Source organism: Enoplosus armatus, chromosome 5 (genome assembly GCF_043641665.1).
Source record: "Enoplosus armatus isolate fEnoArm2 chromosome 5, fEnoArm2.hap1, whole genome shotgun sequence".
NCBI lineage: Eukaryota > Metazoa > Chordata > Actinopteri > Centrarchiformes > Enoplosidae > Enoplosus > Enoplosus armatus.
Window position 1 is genome coordinate 24,196,559 of NC_092184.1, and position 20,045 is coordinate 24,216,603.

General features: G+C 43.6%; 1 protein-coding gene across 1 annotated transcript; it reads left to right on the plus strand.

The window, feature by feature from the left end:
- Positions 1-1,371: 1,371 nt before the first annotated feature.
- Positions 1,372-17,502, plus strand: pxylp1 (2-phosphoxylose phosphatase 1). Its single transcript, XM_070906503.1, has 6 exons — positions 1,372-1,449; positions 2,729-2,875; positions 9,347-9,535; positions 10,791-10,917; positions 16,202-16,341; positions 16,475-17,502. Exons 2-6 carry the CDS (start codon positions 2,794-2,796, stop codon positions 17,500-17,502), a joined length of 1,566 nt encoding a protein of 521 aa, XP_070762604.1. The 5' UTR covers positions 1,372-1,449; positions 2,729-2,793.
- Positions 17,503-20,045: the final 2,543 nt, after the last annotated feature.

Sequence of the window (20,045 nt, forward strand, 5' to 3'; positions counted from 1 at the left end):
ATTAACCAAAAATCTTAATTTTTTCTGCTTTTTTGTAAAACAGTAAATTTGAGAATTCATGGATAACAACAATAATTATATTTTAGCATTAAAGATATAATTTTGATGAAAGAGCTTGGCTTGCACATACTGGTGGATTAACCATTACAGAAACATCAAATATTTTGGTAATCAGCAATACTGTTCATTTAGGGCAGCAGTGGCAAACACCGTACACTGGGTGGTGGTCTAATACATTTGTTAAGCACTGTATATATGGTTGTGATCAGCTTGTTCCACTTCTTCCACAGCATGATCCACGTCTCTGCTGTCATTAATAATAATAACAATTAATATTATACTATTGGATATTTATTGATGTTTAGAAAAAATGTTGATCCAGAAATCCAGAATATAAACAAAAATGAACTAAATGAATCACAGTTTTTGTTTATTCACGGTCTTTTAACGTCAGGCTTTAAAAAATATTTTATATATATAAATTTTTATTTTGGATTCAAAGTTTTGTTCAAATTGGAAGTGACTCAGTTATATTCATGATGTTTGTAAAGGTAGGAAGAAAGTATCTGTAGCTCGTCAATCAAAAGGAGGCCGTGAAGGCAACATGTGCATTACCGTCGCTGGTCCAGTAGATGGGGCAGTGAGGTTGGGACTTTGGCTCGGCTGGCTGTCCACAAACCAGCTGTCTGGATCCGCTTTTCCATAACTGTCAAGGTAGAAAGAGAAAGCTTAAGTGGTGCCGGAAAAACAATACATTTTGCTATCAAAATAAAACCATGTTGTTCTGTAACGTGCCTTTGTTTTCAGAGCAAAACCTCAAATATCCTGCGTCTATTAGATTTCTCACAACAGTTTATGCATTTCTAATAACCACCACTGAGAATCACCTGCTACTTATTACTCGAACATACTCAATCTTTTGTTTTGGAGCAGGCAGACATCAGAGAGGGACAAAGAAGATAAGTATGTGGTGGTTTGTTAAGGAGAGACGGTTCACACAGAGGGAGGAATAGGACAACACATCAAAGTTTGTTTGTTTTTTACTCAAAGTTTATTGCAAGTGCAAATATTATACGTGTACATGAGATGCTGCATTTACAGGATTATTATTATTTTGATGGGAAGTGGATTATGTCAGTGATGCAGTGCAGGAATGCATACTTGATTTTTCAGGTCTAGAATAGTTTCTTTACCATCATAATTCAAATCTCCGAAAATATCCCAATCTGCATATGTAAATGATATGTAAAAAGCAAAACGTGGCAGCATATTCACGTAGCAGCTGTTTTATTTTGGAAGTCGTCACAGGAAGTGTTGCAGCGTGTTACGTGTGGCTTCACGCCGGTCTATGCCGCTCTGTCGGTAGTCAGTCGTACCGGAGAAATCGAAGCGCTGGATTCAAGTGTGAAACCCGGTTTTCTGAGGCTCTGAGGCACTCGGTTCCTGCAGGTAAGAAAAATGCAAAAAATACTTTTTTTTTTGTGGCGCGTTTGTGGCGTTCAGAGATGCATTCAGTGTTTGTTCGGTCTTCTGCGGTGAGCACGGTTGTTGAAGTGGCATTTTAATTTCTTGACTCGGTTGCTCGCTCGGTTGAATAGCGACACAAAGCTACACATCGGCACGGTAAAACGTCTCGAGTCCTGCACATGGAAGCAACAAGTAGCGAGAAATAAAGTTAGGAGAAGTCCACAACAACATACACGACACCCGCTCTCCATGACGGGATTGTTTAGCCACCATACGAGATTAATTAATGTAACTAGCTAGCTAACTGTTAGCCAACTAGTTGTCTAGCAGACTCGTAACCAGTCACTTTTCTCCGGTAACGTTACGCTACGTGCAGTTCTCACGTCAACAGTCTGGGGCTGAAGTTTTAGCTTTGCTTATTGACAAACTCACTGTCCAGTGAGAATTATTACAATCCACCATTGAATTCGGCATTCAAACAATGTGGAAAGTAGCTTGTCATTAAATACAAAATGAGACCCGTCAGTGCTCCTCTGCCGCAAATGACGATAGCAAACATTGTTGTTGACTTAAGTTGATATTTCGGATTGTGTGCATGCCGAACCAACCAGTGGCTCCTTTATTCGTGAAAGCTGTGTGTGATATTTGACAGGTTCATACCTGCGCTGCTAAGTAACACAGCATTAAACTACCGGCTTTTTGACTGGAGTTTGGCGTGACGCACCCTGAAGCTACAGGTTTGCGTGCGCAGGCGGTGAAATGGGTCAGGAGGCGCATATTTGTGGGTCCAACTCTGCCTGAAGCATCGTTTTACTGTACCTTGGTTAGACGTAGGCTTGAACACTCAGGGCTGGGAGTATTTGTTAGACCGCTTAATGCTAGGGTTTATTGTGTTAGAGCTACATTTACTGCAGTTTTAGTTTGTTCCTCCCCCATGTTTCTGCTTGGTTTCCATTCCTTGGTTTCCACAGACTATTCATGGACATGTATAACTGCTGGGTTTATGGTGGAAAATGGTACAGACATGTGTGTGACATTGGAAACCTAACAAAGAGACATGGACAGTTGTCTCAGTTTTGTCTTGGGGGGGGGGCAGCATCCTTGCCCTGTGTCAGAGGGAGCCCTAAAATAGCTCCTTACCAAGAAAACAACCCTAAGATAATCATTTTCTCATGGTATGAAATTGAGAAAAACAAGCAGGTTGTAAAATTGTTACCACACTATAAACATTCTCATAAGCTCCCTCACTCCTTGTGTCCAGACTGCAGGGATGGGTCGAGGTCTGGATGGCTGACGGACAGGGACGTGGACCAACCATATGATAAGATGCTGGCTCGTAACCGCTTCCTCCTCCTGGTGGTGGTGGGCGGTGCCGCGCTGGCCGTCATCAGTCTGAGCCTCCAGTTCTGTAAGTGCACTGTTTGTGTTTGTGCTCAACTCAACTGCATTACATATTCATTCCCTCTCTGAAGCCCTGGCCCAGTATTCTGATTATTTTAACGTGAGAAAAACAAAAAAAGTCAACGGAAAAAAGTTTGCGTGTGTGTTCATGCATGCATATCCTCTCATTCAAGAGACCCCATTCATCCCCAAACAAAGCAGAATCCTCTATAGACTTTCTATAAATATCCAGCACCATCAGTGGGCCCCTGGATGCTCTGAAACCCTCGGAGAGTCTGTGGCGACACACTCACATCTGCCGTGAAATGCCTAGGTGTACACAATGGTGCCTTTCCCTCATCTAGTCATTGTTCAGCATCTCCTGTAGGTATTGTCTAGACAGTGTATCCCAGCCAGCCGCAGTGAATGCAAGGAAACCACCGCTCAGTGAAGGGAGACGCTCGCTCTCTGCACTGCATGAGGTGTGCTAGCCTCACAGACGTGATTGGAAAAAGCAGTGGGTGATGAAGCAGGCGGGGCGTGCGGTACAAATGGAAATTTATATTTCGATGTAAAATGTGTAAGATTAAGCTACTTTGTGCTGGATTCCTAAAAAACCCCAATGCAGTGGAAGTGTTTGTGGTGATCGTAAGCTTGTGTCTGGACAGGCGTATAGGATTAGACTCGCATATATCATGCGCTCACACACACAGGATTATAGTGGAGTTCAGTGCAACAGAGCTGGTATTTTGGACTGCATGTTTGCCAAAATTTCGTAAGCTGTCCTTCATCAGCTTTTTAAAAAAATACCGTCCCCTCATGTAAACTCAAATGTGTGAGCTTGGGATACTGAAGGCTCTCACTTCTTCTTCCTCATCTCTCTTCCTCTGTTGCTTTAAATGCCGCACAAGATCAGCGGTATAAAAAAAAAAAAATTGTCAAGAAGCGAGTAGGCTCTAATGCATGCTTATCTAGAGTTTGCACTTTGCGACCCCCAAGTACACACTTGCCTCCCTGGCCATCACTCCCTCCCTCCTCCTCCTCCTCCTCCTCCACTAGATTATAATGTGTGCTTGACCGTGTAAGAGCGGGTTGCTGTGTAAGTTATTATTAACGCCTCGCTATCAAACCCACTCTCACCTCCTGCCCTGTAATCTTCTCCTTTTGTGAAACGCTCAGAGGCAGCGAGAGACGCCACAATGAGAGAAACCAGCCCTCAGTAACTGGAAGCATGTCGGTATTTGCACACATGCCTGTCTTCCTGAGTTCAACCTAATCGATAAGATGATTTTTAAGTAAGGGACATTGTTTCTTGTGGGAACTGCCCTCACTTTATTTTTTGATCAGTTGTACTTCTGGAGAAAAGCTGCTGTCATCATTTATTCATCACACGTATTGTAGAGAAGAATTTGAGCCATTATCCAGGAGAAGCGATGGGATGAAAGCATATGGGATTTCTCCTCATGTTTAATAGATAGTCGCCTTGTGTTTTTTTTTTTTCCAAGTTTCTTTTTAAATCGTCTTCCTCGCTGTCTGCGTTTCAGTCTGTGTCTCCGCAATATCTTCTGTCTCCACCCCTTTGCTTTTAGGGAAAGCCCATTCATGTATTTATTATAGTTTGGTGACCATTACCATGAGACGCCGATTGACAGATAATGATCGACGGTGGAGTAAATGCCTCTCTCTGGCTCCAGGCTACCTCAAATTAAAACCGGGATGACTGCGAACTGCGGCAGCAAAGAGACGCGATCGCAGCGCTGATTGACACACGGGGGACTCCCAGAGGAAAGTGACGACCGAGCTCAGAGGCACTCCAGAGAGGACAACTGCAGGAGAGGGCATCAGAGTGACTGAAACACAGAGAAAGGGAACTATTTTGAGATGTTAGCCGGAGTGAAGGGAAAGGTGAAGCAGAGCTTGATGGGAGTTAAGTGCTCCAGGAGTGCTGGTAGATTCACAGTGAGAGGCGGATGTCATGGGAGGATATAAAAGTAGAAGCAGAAAGGTTGGCCGCCTGTGAGGAATGAGAGGTTGAAGCACAGTGATGAAATAAATGGCATGTTTGAGGGAGAAGAGAGACGCCATATATACTTCATAATCCAATAATCCTTCAACAAGTGCTGTTAAGTGTTAAACAGGCAGCTCTCCAAGCACCTTGCAAATCTTCTTCTCTGCATTCCTCACATTCTCACTCTCTTCAGTGTCCGCACTCACTGTTGAATGCGACCGATTGCCCGTCAGCGACAGAGACGGGAGTGAAATCTGGATACGTTTCTGCACAAAAGGCCGGTCTTAATTTTGCTCTTGGATTGGTCTCATGCAAGTTAGACCGTCTCACAAAAACAGTGACTGACTTTTTTTAAAAGCCGGAAACATTTGCTACCCTACCCCCAGGCTAACTCAGGACTAAGAGGCATGTTTCTATGGTAACAGCCAGTGACACCAGCTGAACAGTGGCTGTGAGGACATTGTCGGTCGTATTTTGTTTGGAAAGTATCCTGAGCCTGACTGACGAGTTAGCAGATGTACTGAGTCCTGCTGCATTAGGAAGCCTCGAGTCTCGGCTCTGCTACGAAAAATAAAAAATATAAAATATCCTTGTAACACTTGCAGGCTGAGGTGGACAAAACACAGCCGAGTACAGGAAAGACAGGATCTGATTTTTATGGACTTTATTTTAGCCCATACCAGTCCTTTAAAATATGTCCCAGATCGGCCCGCGATACTCAGGATATCTCTAGTTGTACCTTTTTATAAAGCCCTTCCTACTTGATTATGATGACCAGCTGATGATTACATTTTCTGACAAATTGAACCAAAATACAGGTAAATGATAGCAGCTGTGTCACATTGACATTTAAAATGAGAGGAAGTTAGACTTCAATTAGATGTTAATTACTTTTAAATACTTGGGTTTATGTCCAAATACCTGCAAAACTAATGACAGTCCCATCAGCCTCAGCTGTGTTTAGTGCCAATTAGAAAACGTTAACATGCTAAAATTGTAATGGTGAACGTGGTAAATCTTATACCTGCTAAACATCAGCATGCTTGCATTTTCATTGTTAGCATGTTGTTATGCTGATCTGGGCTTTTAGCTGAAGCGCAGCGCCGCTAGCATGGCTGTAGTCTTGTTTCCACTCGTGCCACGGGTGCCAAAGGGTCGTAACACTCACACTGTAGGGCAATTTAGAGGTCCCACTTCACCCAATAACCGTTTTCTGTTGGAGGAAACTAAACACAGGACGCTAACCACTGTGCCACTTTAAACAAATACAGAGAAATTTAATATCAGATCACGCTCTGTATCAGAAGATATTCCATATTAAAGGACTCAGATCAGCATGGGGGCACTACCATGGGGGGTATTATCATTACATCCCTAGCTTTTACTGTATTGCCAAGCATTAGTGTTCAATTAAATTTGCTGAGCTGTGCCCAGATACATTTTGTGTCCCTGTGGATTGATATAAAGCCACAGCTCTGCCTCCTCCAGCTGTGTTTAGTTCCCCGTGAGCGAGAGGCAATAAGTCTATTCTATTCTATCTACAGAACTTAGTCTGTGTCAATATTTGTTACACCTTTCCCTGGTTTTTGGTTGCCAGCTCAGAACACTTAGTCAGGTAAGTAGAGACACACCTTGTTAATTTATGCCTTCACGAAGAAGTCTAGCTGTGTGTGTGTGTGTGTGTGTGTGTGTGTGTGTGTGTGTGTGTGTGTGTGTGTGTGTGTGTGTGTGTGTGTGTGTGTGTGTGTAAGTGGAGTGTTATCTCATTAAACAGCCTGCCTTTGTGTTTGTAAGATCTGATGTAGGTGGATGGAAAGTTGGAAACGCTTTAGTCCTGAGGGGTTATTACTCCAGCCACATTTAGTGTGGGTGCATGAATTTGTTATGTACTGTGTGTGTGTGTGTGTGTGTGTGTGTGCGTGCGTGCTACAGTGTGCTCTGTGTGCCATTGCTGTGTATGCACTTGGTAGTGTTGGGCAGCAAGTTACAAAAGCCCCATTGTGTAGGTGACTGTGAATGAGCTGGCCTCCAAAAGTTTGGTTAGCCCAGGCGTGTGTGTGTGTGTGTGTGTGTGTGTGTGTGTGTGTGTGTGTGTGTGTGTGTGTGTGTGTGTGTGTGTGTGTGTGTGTGTGTGTGTGTGTGTGTGTGTGTGTGTGTGTGTGTGTGTGTGTGTGTGGGTGGGTATGGGGCACAGACTGTAGAGGGGGACAGGTTGTGGTAATGAATGAGCTCCAGTGTATGTGGCTGCTGGACCTCAAGCTACTGAGCAGTCGTCAAAATGGTCTCCGCTGTGGCCGCACACCTCTTCTTCCTCCTCATCAGTGGTGAGTTTATGCAGAAATCTTCATATAGAAAATCAAAAGTATTTTAATGAAGACCTTACTGCTGACCTTCTAGAAAGACAGAAGATCTTCACATGGATTTCACCACTTATTTAACTTTAAGATGTCTTGCTGTGCTGGTCTAGGTGCAGTGTCCAGTGTCAAACAATAAGTTGTAAGTAAGCAAAGTTTGGCCGGACCTTGGCTTTGTTGGACTCTCATTACGTCTTTGTTCTGACTTGAGATCAGGCTTTTGTGCCCCGTATGTGAGGTTTGCCCTCATCAATGACTTACTACTACTGACAACTAATCTTAGATGTTTTATAAATGGTCATGGTTAATATGACTGTCCAGTATTTATCTGCTCCTCTCACGAGATCATTAGAATAAAAAGCCTGTGTAGTACCGTTGCAGAGCCATTTAAGTGAGTCAGCTGTTCAGATGAAGTGATACCATAATGTCTCGCTGGTGAAGAGACAGAAGTTGGAGTTAGTCTGCATCCTGTAGACGGAGGGTGCCTGACTCAGTCAGCTGCTTTACAGTTTACACTGAACATTTTGTCTCATCTCATTTTGTCCTCAGGTGTTTGTGAATCTCATGTAACATTATAGTACATTTTGTAGAATAATAAGCATTTTGTTGAAGTCAATATAAGCATTTGTGGTGCTCCATGTTTGTTGATTTGTAAAGTGATGCAGTCGCAATTTCAGGGCTGCATATAAGGATCTTTTTCAGCACAAGTTAGTCTGTTGATGATTTTTTTGATTAGTTAGTTAATAGTTTTGTTTATAGAATTTCAGGATATACTGAAAAATGCCCGTCACAGTTGTCACAAGGTGACATATTCAAATCGCTTGTTTTGTCCAAAACCAAAGGACAATCAATTTGCTAAAATGCAAGACAGAGAAAAGCAGCAAATCCTCACAGTGGAAAAACTGGAACCATTGAAAGCTTAGATTGTTTGCTTGTTGTTCATTAACTAATAGATTCATAGAGTAATCATTTCAGCTGCAGATTATTTATTTATTTATTTTTTTACAAATAATAGTTTAGTTATAAAATGCCAAAAAAGAATAGTTAAAAAAATAAAGGTGCATTTTTGCTTGATAAAGGGCTCGTATGATTATTAGCGTGTTTGTCAGTTCATCATTTAGTGAAGGAAAGTAGCACTTTGTTGCGTGCATCTACAGATGAATTAAAAACATGGCCCTGGGAGCAAATTTGTAGAGCAAACATAAGTGGATATTAGCACCAAATGTCTTTATGAGCAGAGCTGGGAGGAAGTAAAACTGTGTGTATGACTGTGTGAACGCTAGAGAGAGACGGTGTGTAACACACACGGCAGGCTATGTATACACCTACACTCATGTAGATAATTGAAGTCTGAGGGTTGTTCTAGCAAAGAGAAACCATTAGCTCTTTGTGCTTTATGATCGGGCAGGCAGGGCCTCTCGTCTTTCTCTGCAGCAGGATGTAATATTTGCACAGTTGACTTGCCAGCTTGGATTTCTCATGTGTGACATAATCAGGATTTGGATGTCCGCCGTGCCAAAGGGCCGTGTGGGTTCAACTTCTTTTTCTCCAGAGCTGGATCTTTGTGAATGGGCCTTCCAGTTCCCACAATATCACTGCTTCTATTGGACCATTTCTCCCAGGGGTCACAGGTCGCTGGTGTCCAGGCAACACACTGTTGACATGGAGATGAACTACAGTTGAATTGGTTTTCTTAACTTTTGGCACTAACTCTGTCACTGCTCAGTCTGTTGGCCTTTTTACTTTTCTTGTTCCCATTTATGAATTATTGCCTGTGAATCTCGACTTTTCTGCACATTTAGCAGGTTTTTAGATTTCTTATATTGTCAGTTGCCAGAATTACTCTCTCATAAGATCACTCATCTTTTAGCCATGCTAGCAGCTAAAGCATGGCTCTGTGGATGTTGGTCTGTCAGTTGGTTCACCACTTTGGTCCAGACTGAATTGCCATGGTCCCCAGATGATGAATCCTCTGACTTTTCCTCTCCTCCTCCTCCTCCTCTTCCTCCTCTCAGCAGTACTTTGTGTTTGGTGCAAATTGGCATCTTGGTCTTGTCTTCCTTTGCTCTATTTATTTTCACCCCCCCCCCCGCACCCTTGTCACCTATTTTATACCTCTCATTCTCTTTTTCTACAGTGAACCTGATCCCCATCACTCCCATAGTGGAGGAGCGACCCTTCCAGGCTGCAGATGGAGGTGTCGGCGTGGCTCTGGGGAAGAGCAGAAAGAGAGTGTTCCCAATGTCTCACACCCAGGAGCCCAACCCCATATCTGAGGCTTACGGCTACTGCAACACTCCCAACCGCACCGAACAGGCCTGGGAGGGTGAGACCTGCACACTGACACATAAAATCTAAACTAACTAAAGACTGCAGGCCTGTGGATGTATTATGTGGTTTTGTTTACATCTACGATTTGTGTTTGTGAAGTGCCACGGCATCACGGTTTCAGAGCGTTTAAAACAAATTCAATCACTTCTCCCGCTGCTAGAATCACCCAGTTTGATGGACAGCGTATAAATACTTAATGTAGTAATAATGTCAGATTTAGTGTGTCAGGACTCGGGGGATGTGTTAATTGTGCGAAAGTCATTTCCACTAGATTGCATCATCCATAATGCTGCAGTGCTCTCTCCCTACAGCACAGCAGCATGGAGCCCTGTGTGTTTTTTCCTCTAGTGAAAAGTCAGCACAGCCCGAGGCGATCGCACAAATATCCGCCTAAAACAAGTTCTACCAGCCACCGCTAATTGAATTGTTTATCTCTGGATGGCGTCTTTTAGATTTAGATCAGAGGTTATTGAAAATCAGTCAAGAACAGGTTTATTTTCCCATTTTCAAAGTGTCCTGGTTTCTCCTTTCTTCTTAATTTGCCGTTGAACACACTCGCAGCCTAGTCCATCCTTGCACTCACCAACAATGAACACATTTGTTTGATGTTTTTTGGTGCTGCTGTTTAAGTGGCAGAGCCTCAAGATTTGTGAAATGAACGTGCTTTTGTAAGACGCGATGTGCATTAACTCTCCTAGCCCTGGTCGATCTCCCGAGTTGAGCACTTTCCCTTCAATTTTAATGGTTTAGTTTTTATAGTGATGAATAGAATTAGGATTGAGGTATATTTAAAAACCTCGGAGGCGGTGGAAACGAGCTGTAGACACAACATGCCATCACCTTTTAAGTATTTATAGCTAACAAACATTTGCTTATTTGCACGTTCAGCAGATACAGAGAAACACTGGCATTCATTTGGAGTTGTGCTTCTGTTGTAAGTCCAGTCCAAAAATATCGGGCCCTTTAGCTGCTAAATGCTCCGCTGTGTTCACCAGCTGGTTGCTAACTCTGGGCAGGAGGTGCACAGTGGGTTAATCAGAGCTTTAGCACTGAAAATATCATATAAAATAATATATAACTGCGGAGCTGAATGATAATTCTCTGTGGGTTCATTTAGGTAATTGATGACAAAAGTGAGTAGTATTGATAAAACTGTCACTGATATTAAAGCAACAGTTTTTTTTTTTCTTCTTTGCATTACTTGTTACAGTAAGAAAAATGTGGATGCTGATGAGAGTCTCCTCTGACAGGTCACAGTCCTGCTGACTACAAGCTGCTGTCTGTCCAGGTGATGATCCGCCATGGTGACCGCTACCCACTCTACTACATCCCCAAGACTAAACGGCCCGCCATCGACTGCACCTTGTCCATCAGCAGGTACACACACGTTCCCTACAAAATTTAAAGTAGCATAGCATTTTTACATCATAGTCTTGCTGATACGTGACTGTAGAAGGATGCTGTGTCCACCTCTGTGTCCCTCCATTTATGTTTCTGAAGACATGTTGATTTCATGGCCATGTCAGTCCTGAACTGGGTTGTTTAGAGAGTGATGTGGAAATCCTCAAAGTGGCAGTGTAGAATAATGACAGTTTTCTTAAAAAAAAACACAAACAAATCTGATGTGGAATTGAGAAATGCTCATGTTAAAATGGTCCAGTGGCCGAGAGAGCCACTTGAATAATAACAACCTGAGAAAATACATGCAAAAAGGACAAAAGACAAGCGATGAAGAAAACTTCTTCTCCACTTAAACAACACACGTGTTGCATTTAGAAAAAAACAACAATAAAAAAAACTGCTGCAAATAAGTTGAACAGGAAAATTCATTAATTAAGAAAAACATTCACTAAACGACTACGTGGCGTAAAGAAATTTACTGCAAACAGAAACAATCAGTGCAACACTGCAAGTTCATGAATTTATCATGAATACCTAATTATATATTAGGTATTCATAAGTATAATACAGGCCAACCCAATCACCCTGCTATAAAAACTACCGTTGTGATGAGTTAATACTACTAGCCTTGAAGCTAATTTTAATATGTAGTAGCCGATAGATGGCACCCTAAAAATCCAACAAACTGCATGTATAAAAATAAGAAAAACAAGAATAAGCAAGAGAATAAAACAACAGACAGTATAACAGATGTACATACGACAGTATAAACAGCAAAGGTTTGCTGGATGGATACATGTGGATATGAAGTGGAGGGTATGATACGTTTAATTGCACCATATTGCGAGGTGTCCGTGGTGCTTTGCCCCATTATGCTTATGCAACAAATGAAGCGAAAAAACAAAAAGCTGAAGGGCACTCTTACACTTTTCATTGGTTACCAGAGTCTGAAGATGAAGGCTTTATGCCCACAGTTTCAATTAATCCAGGCCAGAGTAAAGGTCACAACATGCCGCCGGGATTTAAGCTGGCTTCCCGAGCAGAGCCCCAGCTTCCTCTCTCTCCCCCCTAACAAGAAGACCTGCTGGAAAGTGAGAGAGGAGTGAGACACCAATTACTGCAACAGCTTCTCATATCCTCCTACAAAAACTGCCTGCTTGATAGCAGCTGTCAGAAAATGAGCTCAGTGTGTTCGATAGGAAGTAGCTCTAGATGATTTATTTCCTGTGGTATTTGTGAGGCTTACACGAAGCGGTGACTAAATGAATTTGTTTTACATGTGAAAAATCAGGATGTGTGTAGGCATTAAACGTGAGAATGCCGCCGAAGATACACTTGCACGGTTTCCCATGTTATTGCATGTGTCAGCGACAGCGGGTGGGGTTTGATTTGCTGCATCTGTTCTGCTGTGCTTCGGTGCAAATGGATACACACATGTAAAGGCACATTTGCATGTGCGTGTGTGGTCTGTTGACGGTCCTATCTCGCTTGATTTGAGCAACATGCTCACTTGGCAGCTCTGGTAAGGCTACACCCTACTGAAATGACGGTGCAAAATACACACACACACGCTCAAATGAATATTGTTATCTTTTTTAATTCATTATGCTGCTTTCTCTCAGCTGCACCCTGGCTCTGCTGCTCTTTCAAGAGGGCGAGATGAGAGTTCCTGATAGGAGGTTATTAAAAGCCAGCATGCCTCTGTACTCCGCACAGCCGCAGAAGAAGTCTTAATCAGCACTTTCACACCCAGTTTCTGTGTGTATACATTAACTTCAATTCATGCAAGCTCTTCGTGTGGATGCACACGTGCAGTGATAACAAACTGTGCTATCTTTGAAGTCAGAAGGTGTAGCTTGGTGAGGTGGGTTTGATGTGGACCCACATTGGAGGGTTTATTTAGACCATATGGTCAATAAATTCCCTGTGACCAATCCCCTTTTTTGGGCCGTGTACCTGAGTTCAGATTTAGCCAATGACTTAATTTTGCCCAAAGCTTTCACTGCAGCCACATCAGCTTTGCACATCTGGACGGAGCAGCCCCGCTGTAATCTTTAGAGCTGGCACCGTGTACACACACACTTACATTTCAGATTGATAGGATGCAGTTGAGCTGCTATGCACATCTAATTATTAAATATATTTTTTATACCTTTTGATCTTTGAACTTGAGCAGAAAATAAGCCGTCCAGCACACAAGCCTCTTATGATGGAGGCTGGGTTCCATTCGGAAACTGACAGAAATGACACGGACTCTTCCCTCCGTCAACTAAAACCAATGTGCCCATGAGCAAACATCTCCTCCCTTTGTGGTATTTACATTATTTGGCATAATTTATTTGTTAGGCAATGTCAATAATGGTCCAGACTGAAATGTCTCAACAACTGCTGCATGGATTGCTGTGAAATTCTGTACAGACATTCATGGTACCCAGAGTATGAATCCTACTGACTTTGGTGATCTCGACTTTTCTAGCGCCACCATGAGGTTAATATTAGTGGTTCAGAGTGAAATGTCTTGAAAACTATTACATGGATTGTCATGAAATGTGGTACAGATGTTCAAGTTTCCCAGAGCATCAATTCTAACAACTTCGGTAGCATTGTTTCCATCTGAATGAAGCACAAAAAAGACTTTCGGTGGCAGTAATTCTCCAGTCAGGTACCGTTAAACAGTTGCAGGAGAAGAGGGCGCAACAAGATGATGTCATTAAAAACGAGCCAGCCGAACCTCAAACAGTGGAAAACAAGATGTTTTAGTCTGCTGCTATTTTTAGAGTCTTCAGTGAAGTGGAAGTGAAGTGCTTCATGAAGTCTGTCTTAAGTTGCACTTTGTTGTATTTAGTTTTTACTGATACACCAACGTTTTTGAAAGCTCTGAAAGATTATTAATGAGCTACCACACTGAGGCGGGATGAGATCAGCGGCACACTGTGTTTGGATTATTTGTGGTTTGCAGGGAGTTTAAATATTAAAAGCCTATTTCATATTTCTGTGTCCTCGTAATAATGTAGGTAGTTCTGTTTTTTATTTAGACCCTAGACCAGGGTGTAATTACAGGGATCTGAACTAACATATGCCCAGGGCTCCTTACAGAGAGCTGTGTGTGTGTGTGTGTGTGTGTGTGTGTGTGTGTGTGTGTGTGTGTGTGTGTGTGTGTGTGTGTGTGTGTGTGTGTGTGTGTGTGTGTGTGTGTGTGTGTGTGTGTGTGTGTGTGTTGGCACCAGCTTGTCGACCCACTGTCTCCGTCTGCGGTTAGCTGAGCTCTCTTCATCTCCTCTCTCTCCTTCTTCTTCGTCTTCCACCAACACACTCTCTGTGAAGGTTTTGGTCTTTGTGCTCATAGTCATTCCTTTTCCTTAAATTTCTGTCTTGCACTCTCCCCGAGTTTAGACCCCACCATCTCATTTCCTTTTCTGTTTATTCCTCCCCCTCATTTATCCTACCTCTTTTTCCTCATCTCTCTCTATCCCTTCCTCCCTCCTCGCTAATCTCTTTTCCTGTCCTACCCAGTGATAATAATCCCTGCTTAATGTAATTGGGCTCTGTAATCTTTTGGTTAGCAACAATCAGCCTAATAGACAGCCTGGCTGGCTCTTTGTCCACGCTAGTGTCCCCATCCGCTGACATCCAGTCTCCCAGTGTAGCCAATTAAATCTAGATTGTCCCGAACTCCCCTCAGCAAACTGATCTGCTGATGACAGCAGAGTGGAGCACTGGTCTCGCTCAATTCCCCTCTCCCTTGTGTTCACGCGCCTCGTGGTGCAGATATTACTGTGTAAGTGAATATCAAAGTGTGATAAAGCAGAGGCAGGCGAGTGGATAGATGGTGACAACAAAAGGAAACGATTCCCACAGAAATAGAAAGTGTAGTCTAGTGCCTTCATCGGAAATCAGAGTGGTGCTTTGAAGCTTTTATTTTGACAAAGAAGGGGACATTGTCCTCTTACAATGACGCTGTAGACGCCAGATTAATTTCTCAGTCAGTCACAACAATCAAGAGCTTGATTTAATGACAGAAGGTCTTTTTTTTTTTTGTTGCGTGTTCCTGAACCAGTTCATGATCACTATGGAAACAGTGTGTGTGTGTGCGTGTGTGTTCCTTTTTAATCTGAGCGAGTTGAGCTGCAGCCCCCACAGATTTGTTATATTAAACTGTAATCTTCAATCATCTCTAATCTATTAGATCACCGACTGCTCCTCTTGCTGCCCTCATCCCCATGTGTGTGTGTGTGTGTGTGTGTTTGTGCTCGCATATGTGTGTATATATGTGAGTGTGTGTCCCAAAGCCACAAATTCTTTCATCTTTTTCTATCTCCATCTCCCATATTCCCTCCCACACATATTGAACAGTGCTGTAGTCCAGCAGTGTTGTGTTAGAGAGACACCTGGTGGTAGACGTGGGAAGTGGCCCGCACATGCAGTTACATATTGAAAGTGTAAATATCATCATCATTGGCCGTCACTGTGTTTATCGTCATTATTGACTAATAAGATGATAAGTTTTATTGATTGATAAAATAATTGTTAAATCGAGTAGTGACAAATGCCAATCTGTATGTTCCAGCATGCACAATATCAATACCCTAAATGGAATTCAGCCATCATTCATTTTATTGTTTACGCCTGTGCTTTTCTTTTTTCTGTGACATGTCAATACGTCTTCTGTGAAGAGTTTCTTAGCACGAGAAGAGGACTGTGGGCGATCCGCTGAATTACACAGCTTAATTGTGTAGACTCATTTGAAGCTAGTTTGCCTGACCGAATAACGACTATAAATACTATAAATAATGAGTATAAGTATTTGTGCCTCATCCAGCATGTTTGTTAAAGTATTTGTTTGTTGTTGGTTGAGTTTAGACCCACAGGCTTTAAATCCACAGTGACAATGAAACAGTTGTAGCTGCGGTTTCAATAGGAAGCTTCCGAGTGACGGTGTGTGAAACTACATCATCTTCGCTTCAAAATATTGTTCATATTCATATACATGGTGCATTATTTTACAGTATGGGTTGAAGTTCTGCTTATACCTTGGATGCTTGCCAGTGGTCAAAATAAAACTGTTGTTTCAGTTAAAACTTTCTGTTGGCACCGTCTCGTCTTTGTCAGCCTTGGAATTAATTACATTTTTCCAACAAAATGCCACAACAGCAGAAATGAACATCTCCGTCACTCTTACTATACATTTAGAATGCTGATGAGGCTGTGCGGTTATCTGAAAATAATGCACGCTATACGACACTTCACCTTCTTCCCCCAGGAAGCCTTCTCACCCCCTGCTGAGCGCCTTCATCAGTCACATGGGCCTGGGAGGGCGTGGCCATTGGGAGTCACCACTGAGCTCTGTTCCCCGCCTGCCCAACCACAGCGCCTGTGAGATGGGAGAGCTCACGCAGACAGGTAGGCAAAGAAGACCTCGCCACCAAGACCAGACGGGTTTCTACTCATCTCAACCAAAGCTGAACTCTCGTAGACCGATAATTTATACCTGTGAACATTCAGCTTGAAACGTTACGTTTCCGTTCTTTTCCAGGTGTGGTGCAACACCTGCGCAACGGCCAGCAGCTCCACCAAGCCTACAAGCGTCACAATCTCCTCCCCGCCAACTGGTCGCCCCGCCAGGTGTGGGTTGAGACCACAGGTAAGAGCCGCACTCTTCAGAGCGGACTGTCCTTCCTCTATGGCTTCCTCCCGGGCTTTGATTGGACCAAAGTGACGGTGCGGCACCAGTGGAGCACGTTGTTCTGCGGCTCGGCCTGCGACTGCCCGGCCAGGAACAGATACCTGGAGGAGGAGCAGAGGAGGCAGTATCGGCTCAGAGTGAGTGATACCGAACTGGAGAGGACTTACGCTGATATGGCACGGACTTTGGGTCTGCTCACCCGCCAGCTCCGAGCGGCAAACCCTATAGACTCCCTGCTGTGCCACCTGTGCCACGGCATTTCTTTCCCATGCGTTGCCGCGGGAGACGTTGGCACAAGTGGATGTCTGACGATGGCACAGTTTGCTGTGATTCGTCGACAGCAGCTAGATGACGAGGTGGATCGGAGAAGAGTGGGGCTGTACCATAAATACGCCATCCTGGCCATGTACCCCTACCTCAACCGAACTGCCGCCAAGATGGAGCGCGTTGCCAAGGACAGTGAGGCTGGCCGTCAGCCTCGTGCAGGGGGCGAGGAGATCTTCACCCTCTCCTCGGCCCACGACGTTACCGTGGCCCCTTTGCTGAGCGCTCTGGGACTGGAGGAGGCCCGCTTTCCGCGTTTTGCAGCGAGGGTAGTCTTTGAGCTGTGGAAGAGTCCCCCAGCGATGCAAGGACGGCCAAAGAAGAGAGCTGGCAAAGGTGAGAAGGCGAAGGCGAAAGACGGGGAACTGTTCATCAGGGTGCTGTACAACGGCGAGGATGTGACATTTCACACCACCTTCTGTCGCTCCCAGGACCGCCACGCCAGCCAGCCCCTCTGCCCTCTGAAGAACTTCCTGTCTTTTGTCAGGAGAGACATGTTCAGTGTTGTCAACGCTACTTCCTACCAGGAGGCCTGCTACAGGCGCCCTGGTTGACAGATGGACAGATGGAGAGGAGGGTGACTGAGTAAGGATGCAGAGTTGGCAGATGGTTGTACTGTCCTTGTTTGCTTTTTTTTTTAGTTGTTTTCCACTTTTGAAGATGGTGCACTTTTATGCTGCTCATGGTGTCTTAAAATTCCACACATTTTTAAATGTAGTCCTTGACATTCCCGAGCACAAAGTGAGTGGCAGACACACACAGTACTGTAATTCATATCTCGGTCGGAGGTCTTCACTTTCTAACCTTTCTACTTCTTTGTTGTAATGTATGTTTTCTCAAGCGTATCTGTAAGACATAAGTCATTCAAGGGACGTCGTATGGCACGGAGCCACTTTATTCTTACGTTCCATAATACCATGGAATTGTAAAATGTTTCCCAATTATTCCCAAATGTTTCCTGCAAGAAAAGGGAATATTGAAGCTGGAAATAATGTGCTGGATTAATCATTCCTGGAAAATATTTTGTGTACAATAAATTCCACTTTAGGCTGGTTTGGCCCACATTTCTTAATATGACTCATATGTCACTTAACATATATTTTGGTTTGAATGTGTATTCATTGCAGTAGTCTGTTTAACAGGAGGGATTATTTCCACTTTGACACAACTACTTTTTGTAAAATTCACTGCGGTACTTTGAAAGTTGTATCTCCTTACATTAATTCAACACTACAGTACGACTACTGTATTTATATTAATGGGTGATATAACTGATCACATTCCATTATTTGTTGCTTGTGGGAAAATGAATCTAATAAAGGTTCATTATGGGAAGACATTTTTATATCAGTTGTTTTGCTGAGAAATGTTTTCCTGGTGGTATAAAGCTACGTGCTACATATATATGCATATATGACATGTGTATGTATAAGACCGAACACTGAAGTGAAAATTAAAGGACATTTTTCACTTGCTGTCTCTTATGTGAATCTACCACTAGATGGCGTATTAGCTCCACAAACCTCATGCATACCCAGTCTAACCCATCTGCTGCTATCAGTTATCCACTTTGTCAACAGTGCTGCAGGGGCACAGCACATCGTCAATACATTTATATAAATGTAAAAACCTTGAGTGCCTGTTCCTCCACCACTAGACGAGTCGTGTGTCATCATCATTAGGAACATAATACGTCGCTGACAAGATATCAATTCTACAGCTCATTTTCAAAAGTGCCTCGGCGTGCTCGCACTGCTGTTTTCCTTTCAGAATCCTCAGGATCAGGAGAGTATTGACTGGAAAAATGCAATAACAAGAGAGAGATGGGTAAATTACATCTGCCACGTATGGACATTATATCTGTCCAGGCAGTAGAGGGCTATTTGCTAGTGAATAAATGAAGACACAATTGATGCTGTAGACAGATTACTAATGCTGTCTGCTGGGGCAAGAGTTTTCATTTTGTTAGGGGTCGAGGGCAGGCGTGCCGGACTTTTAAGGAAGTTGCGAGATTTGTGTTTTGTATGAATTTTAAGGAGCTTCTAATGAAGATTTTCTTATAACTAAACTAAAAGTGTAATTTTCCTTTCCTGGATATAAGAAGTATGACAATATTTGAACTCCCACGACCAGTGGATTAAAAGAAAATTACATTCCCTTCTGTTACGGAGTCACACCCTAAACTTCAGTTCACATCTCAATCCCAAAGTTGAGGCAAAAACGCATAAGTCGATGCAAATTTATTCCCAAACTTTCCCCGGTCACATCCAAACCGTCTCCCGGGCCATTTCCCGTGTTATGCCATGACGTCAGGGTTGTTAATGATAGGAGCTAACCCTCCCCGGCCCGGGCCGATTACCCCCCTCCTCCTGTCCTGCCCTCTCCCACCAACGCCTCTCCCTCCAGGCCCTGACACCCCTCTACCACCCACGCCTCTGATGTCATCCCGCCAGACCGAGGTGGAGCAGCAATTTCCTCCCGCCGCAACTCGCTCAATCTTTGATGTTGTTACGCTGCCTCCGGCTTTGGCTTATACACTGCTGTCTCTCAGTGTGTGTGTGTGTGTGTGTGTGTGTGTGTGTGTGTGTGTGAGGAGAAGGGGAAAAGACAGATCAAGGTGAAAGTATTGTGTGTGTGTGTGTGTGTATGTGTGCTTTCGCTTGGCCCAGTGTGTATGTCAGCCTGTTTGTGTGGCCCCAGAACAATGTGCACTTGACCCAGTCTGGCTACAAAATCCTGCATATAGATTTCCAAACACACCCAGGCTGTCCAGTATCAATAGCAACACTGTGTGTGTGTGTGTGTGTGTGTGTGTGGAGAGAGATGATGGGAAGACGGATGACTGACAGCTCCGACAGTAGGAGAAGAAGCATTGTGGTCGACTCTGAGAAGAAGCAAAGATGGAAGAGAGGGAGAGGCTGCGGTTACGGTTCAACATTAACCTCATGGAATCAGCCCCGGACTCTCCACTCTCCAAAACCACAGTTCAAGCCACAGGTCGGAGGAATTAAAGAGAGGGATTAGATTTCATGTTGTGAAGAGAGGTTTCGGAGGAGGAACAACGGCTACCAGACTCTGGGTGAGGGAAGCCAAGTGT

Excerpts from the sequence above, each read along its gene's own strand:
- pxylp1 (XM_070906503.1), top strand. The coding sequence starts at position 2,794 with ATGCTGGCTCGTAACCGCTTCCTCCTCCTGGTGGTGGTGGGCGGTGCC. Across the intron at positions 10,918-16,201 it reads TGCACCTTGTCCATCAGCAG|GAAGCCTTCTCACCCCCTGC; the intron begins GTACACACACGT and ends TTCTTCCCCCAG. Across the intron at positions 16,342-16,474 it reads GGGAGAGCTCACGCAGACAG|GTGTGGTGCAACACCTGCGC; the intron begins GTAGGCAAAGAA and ends GTTCTTTTCCAG.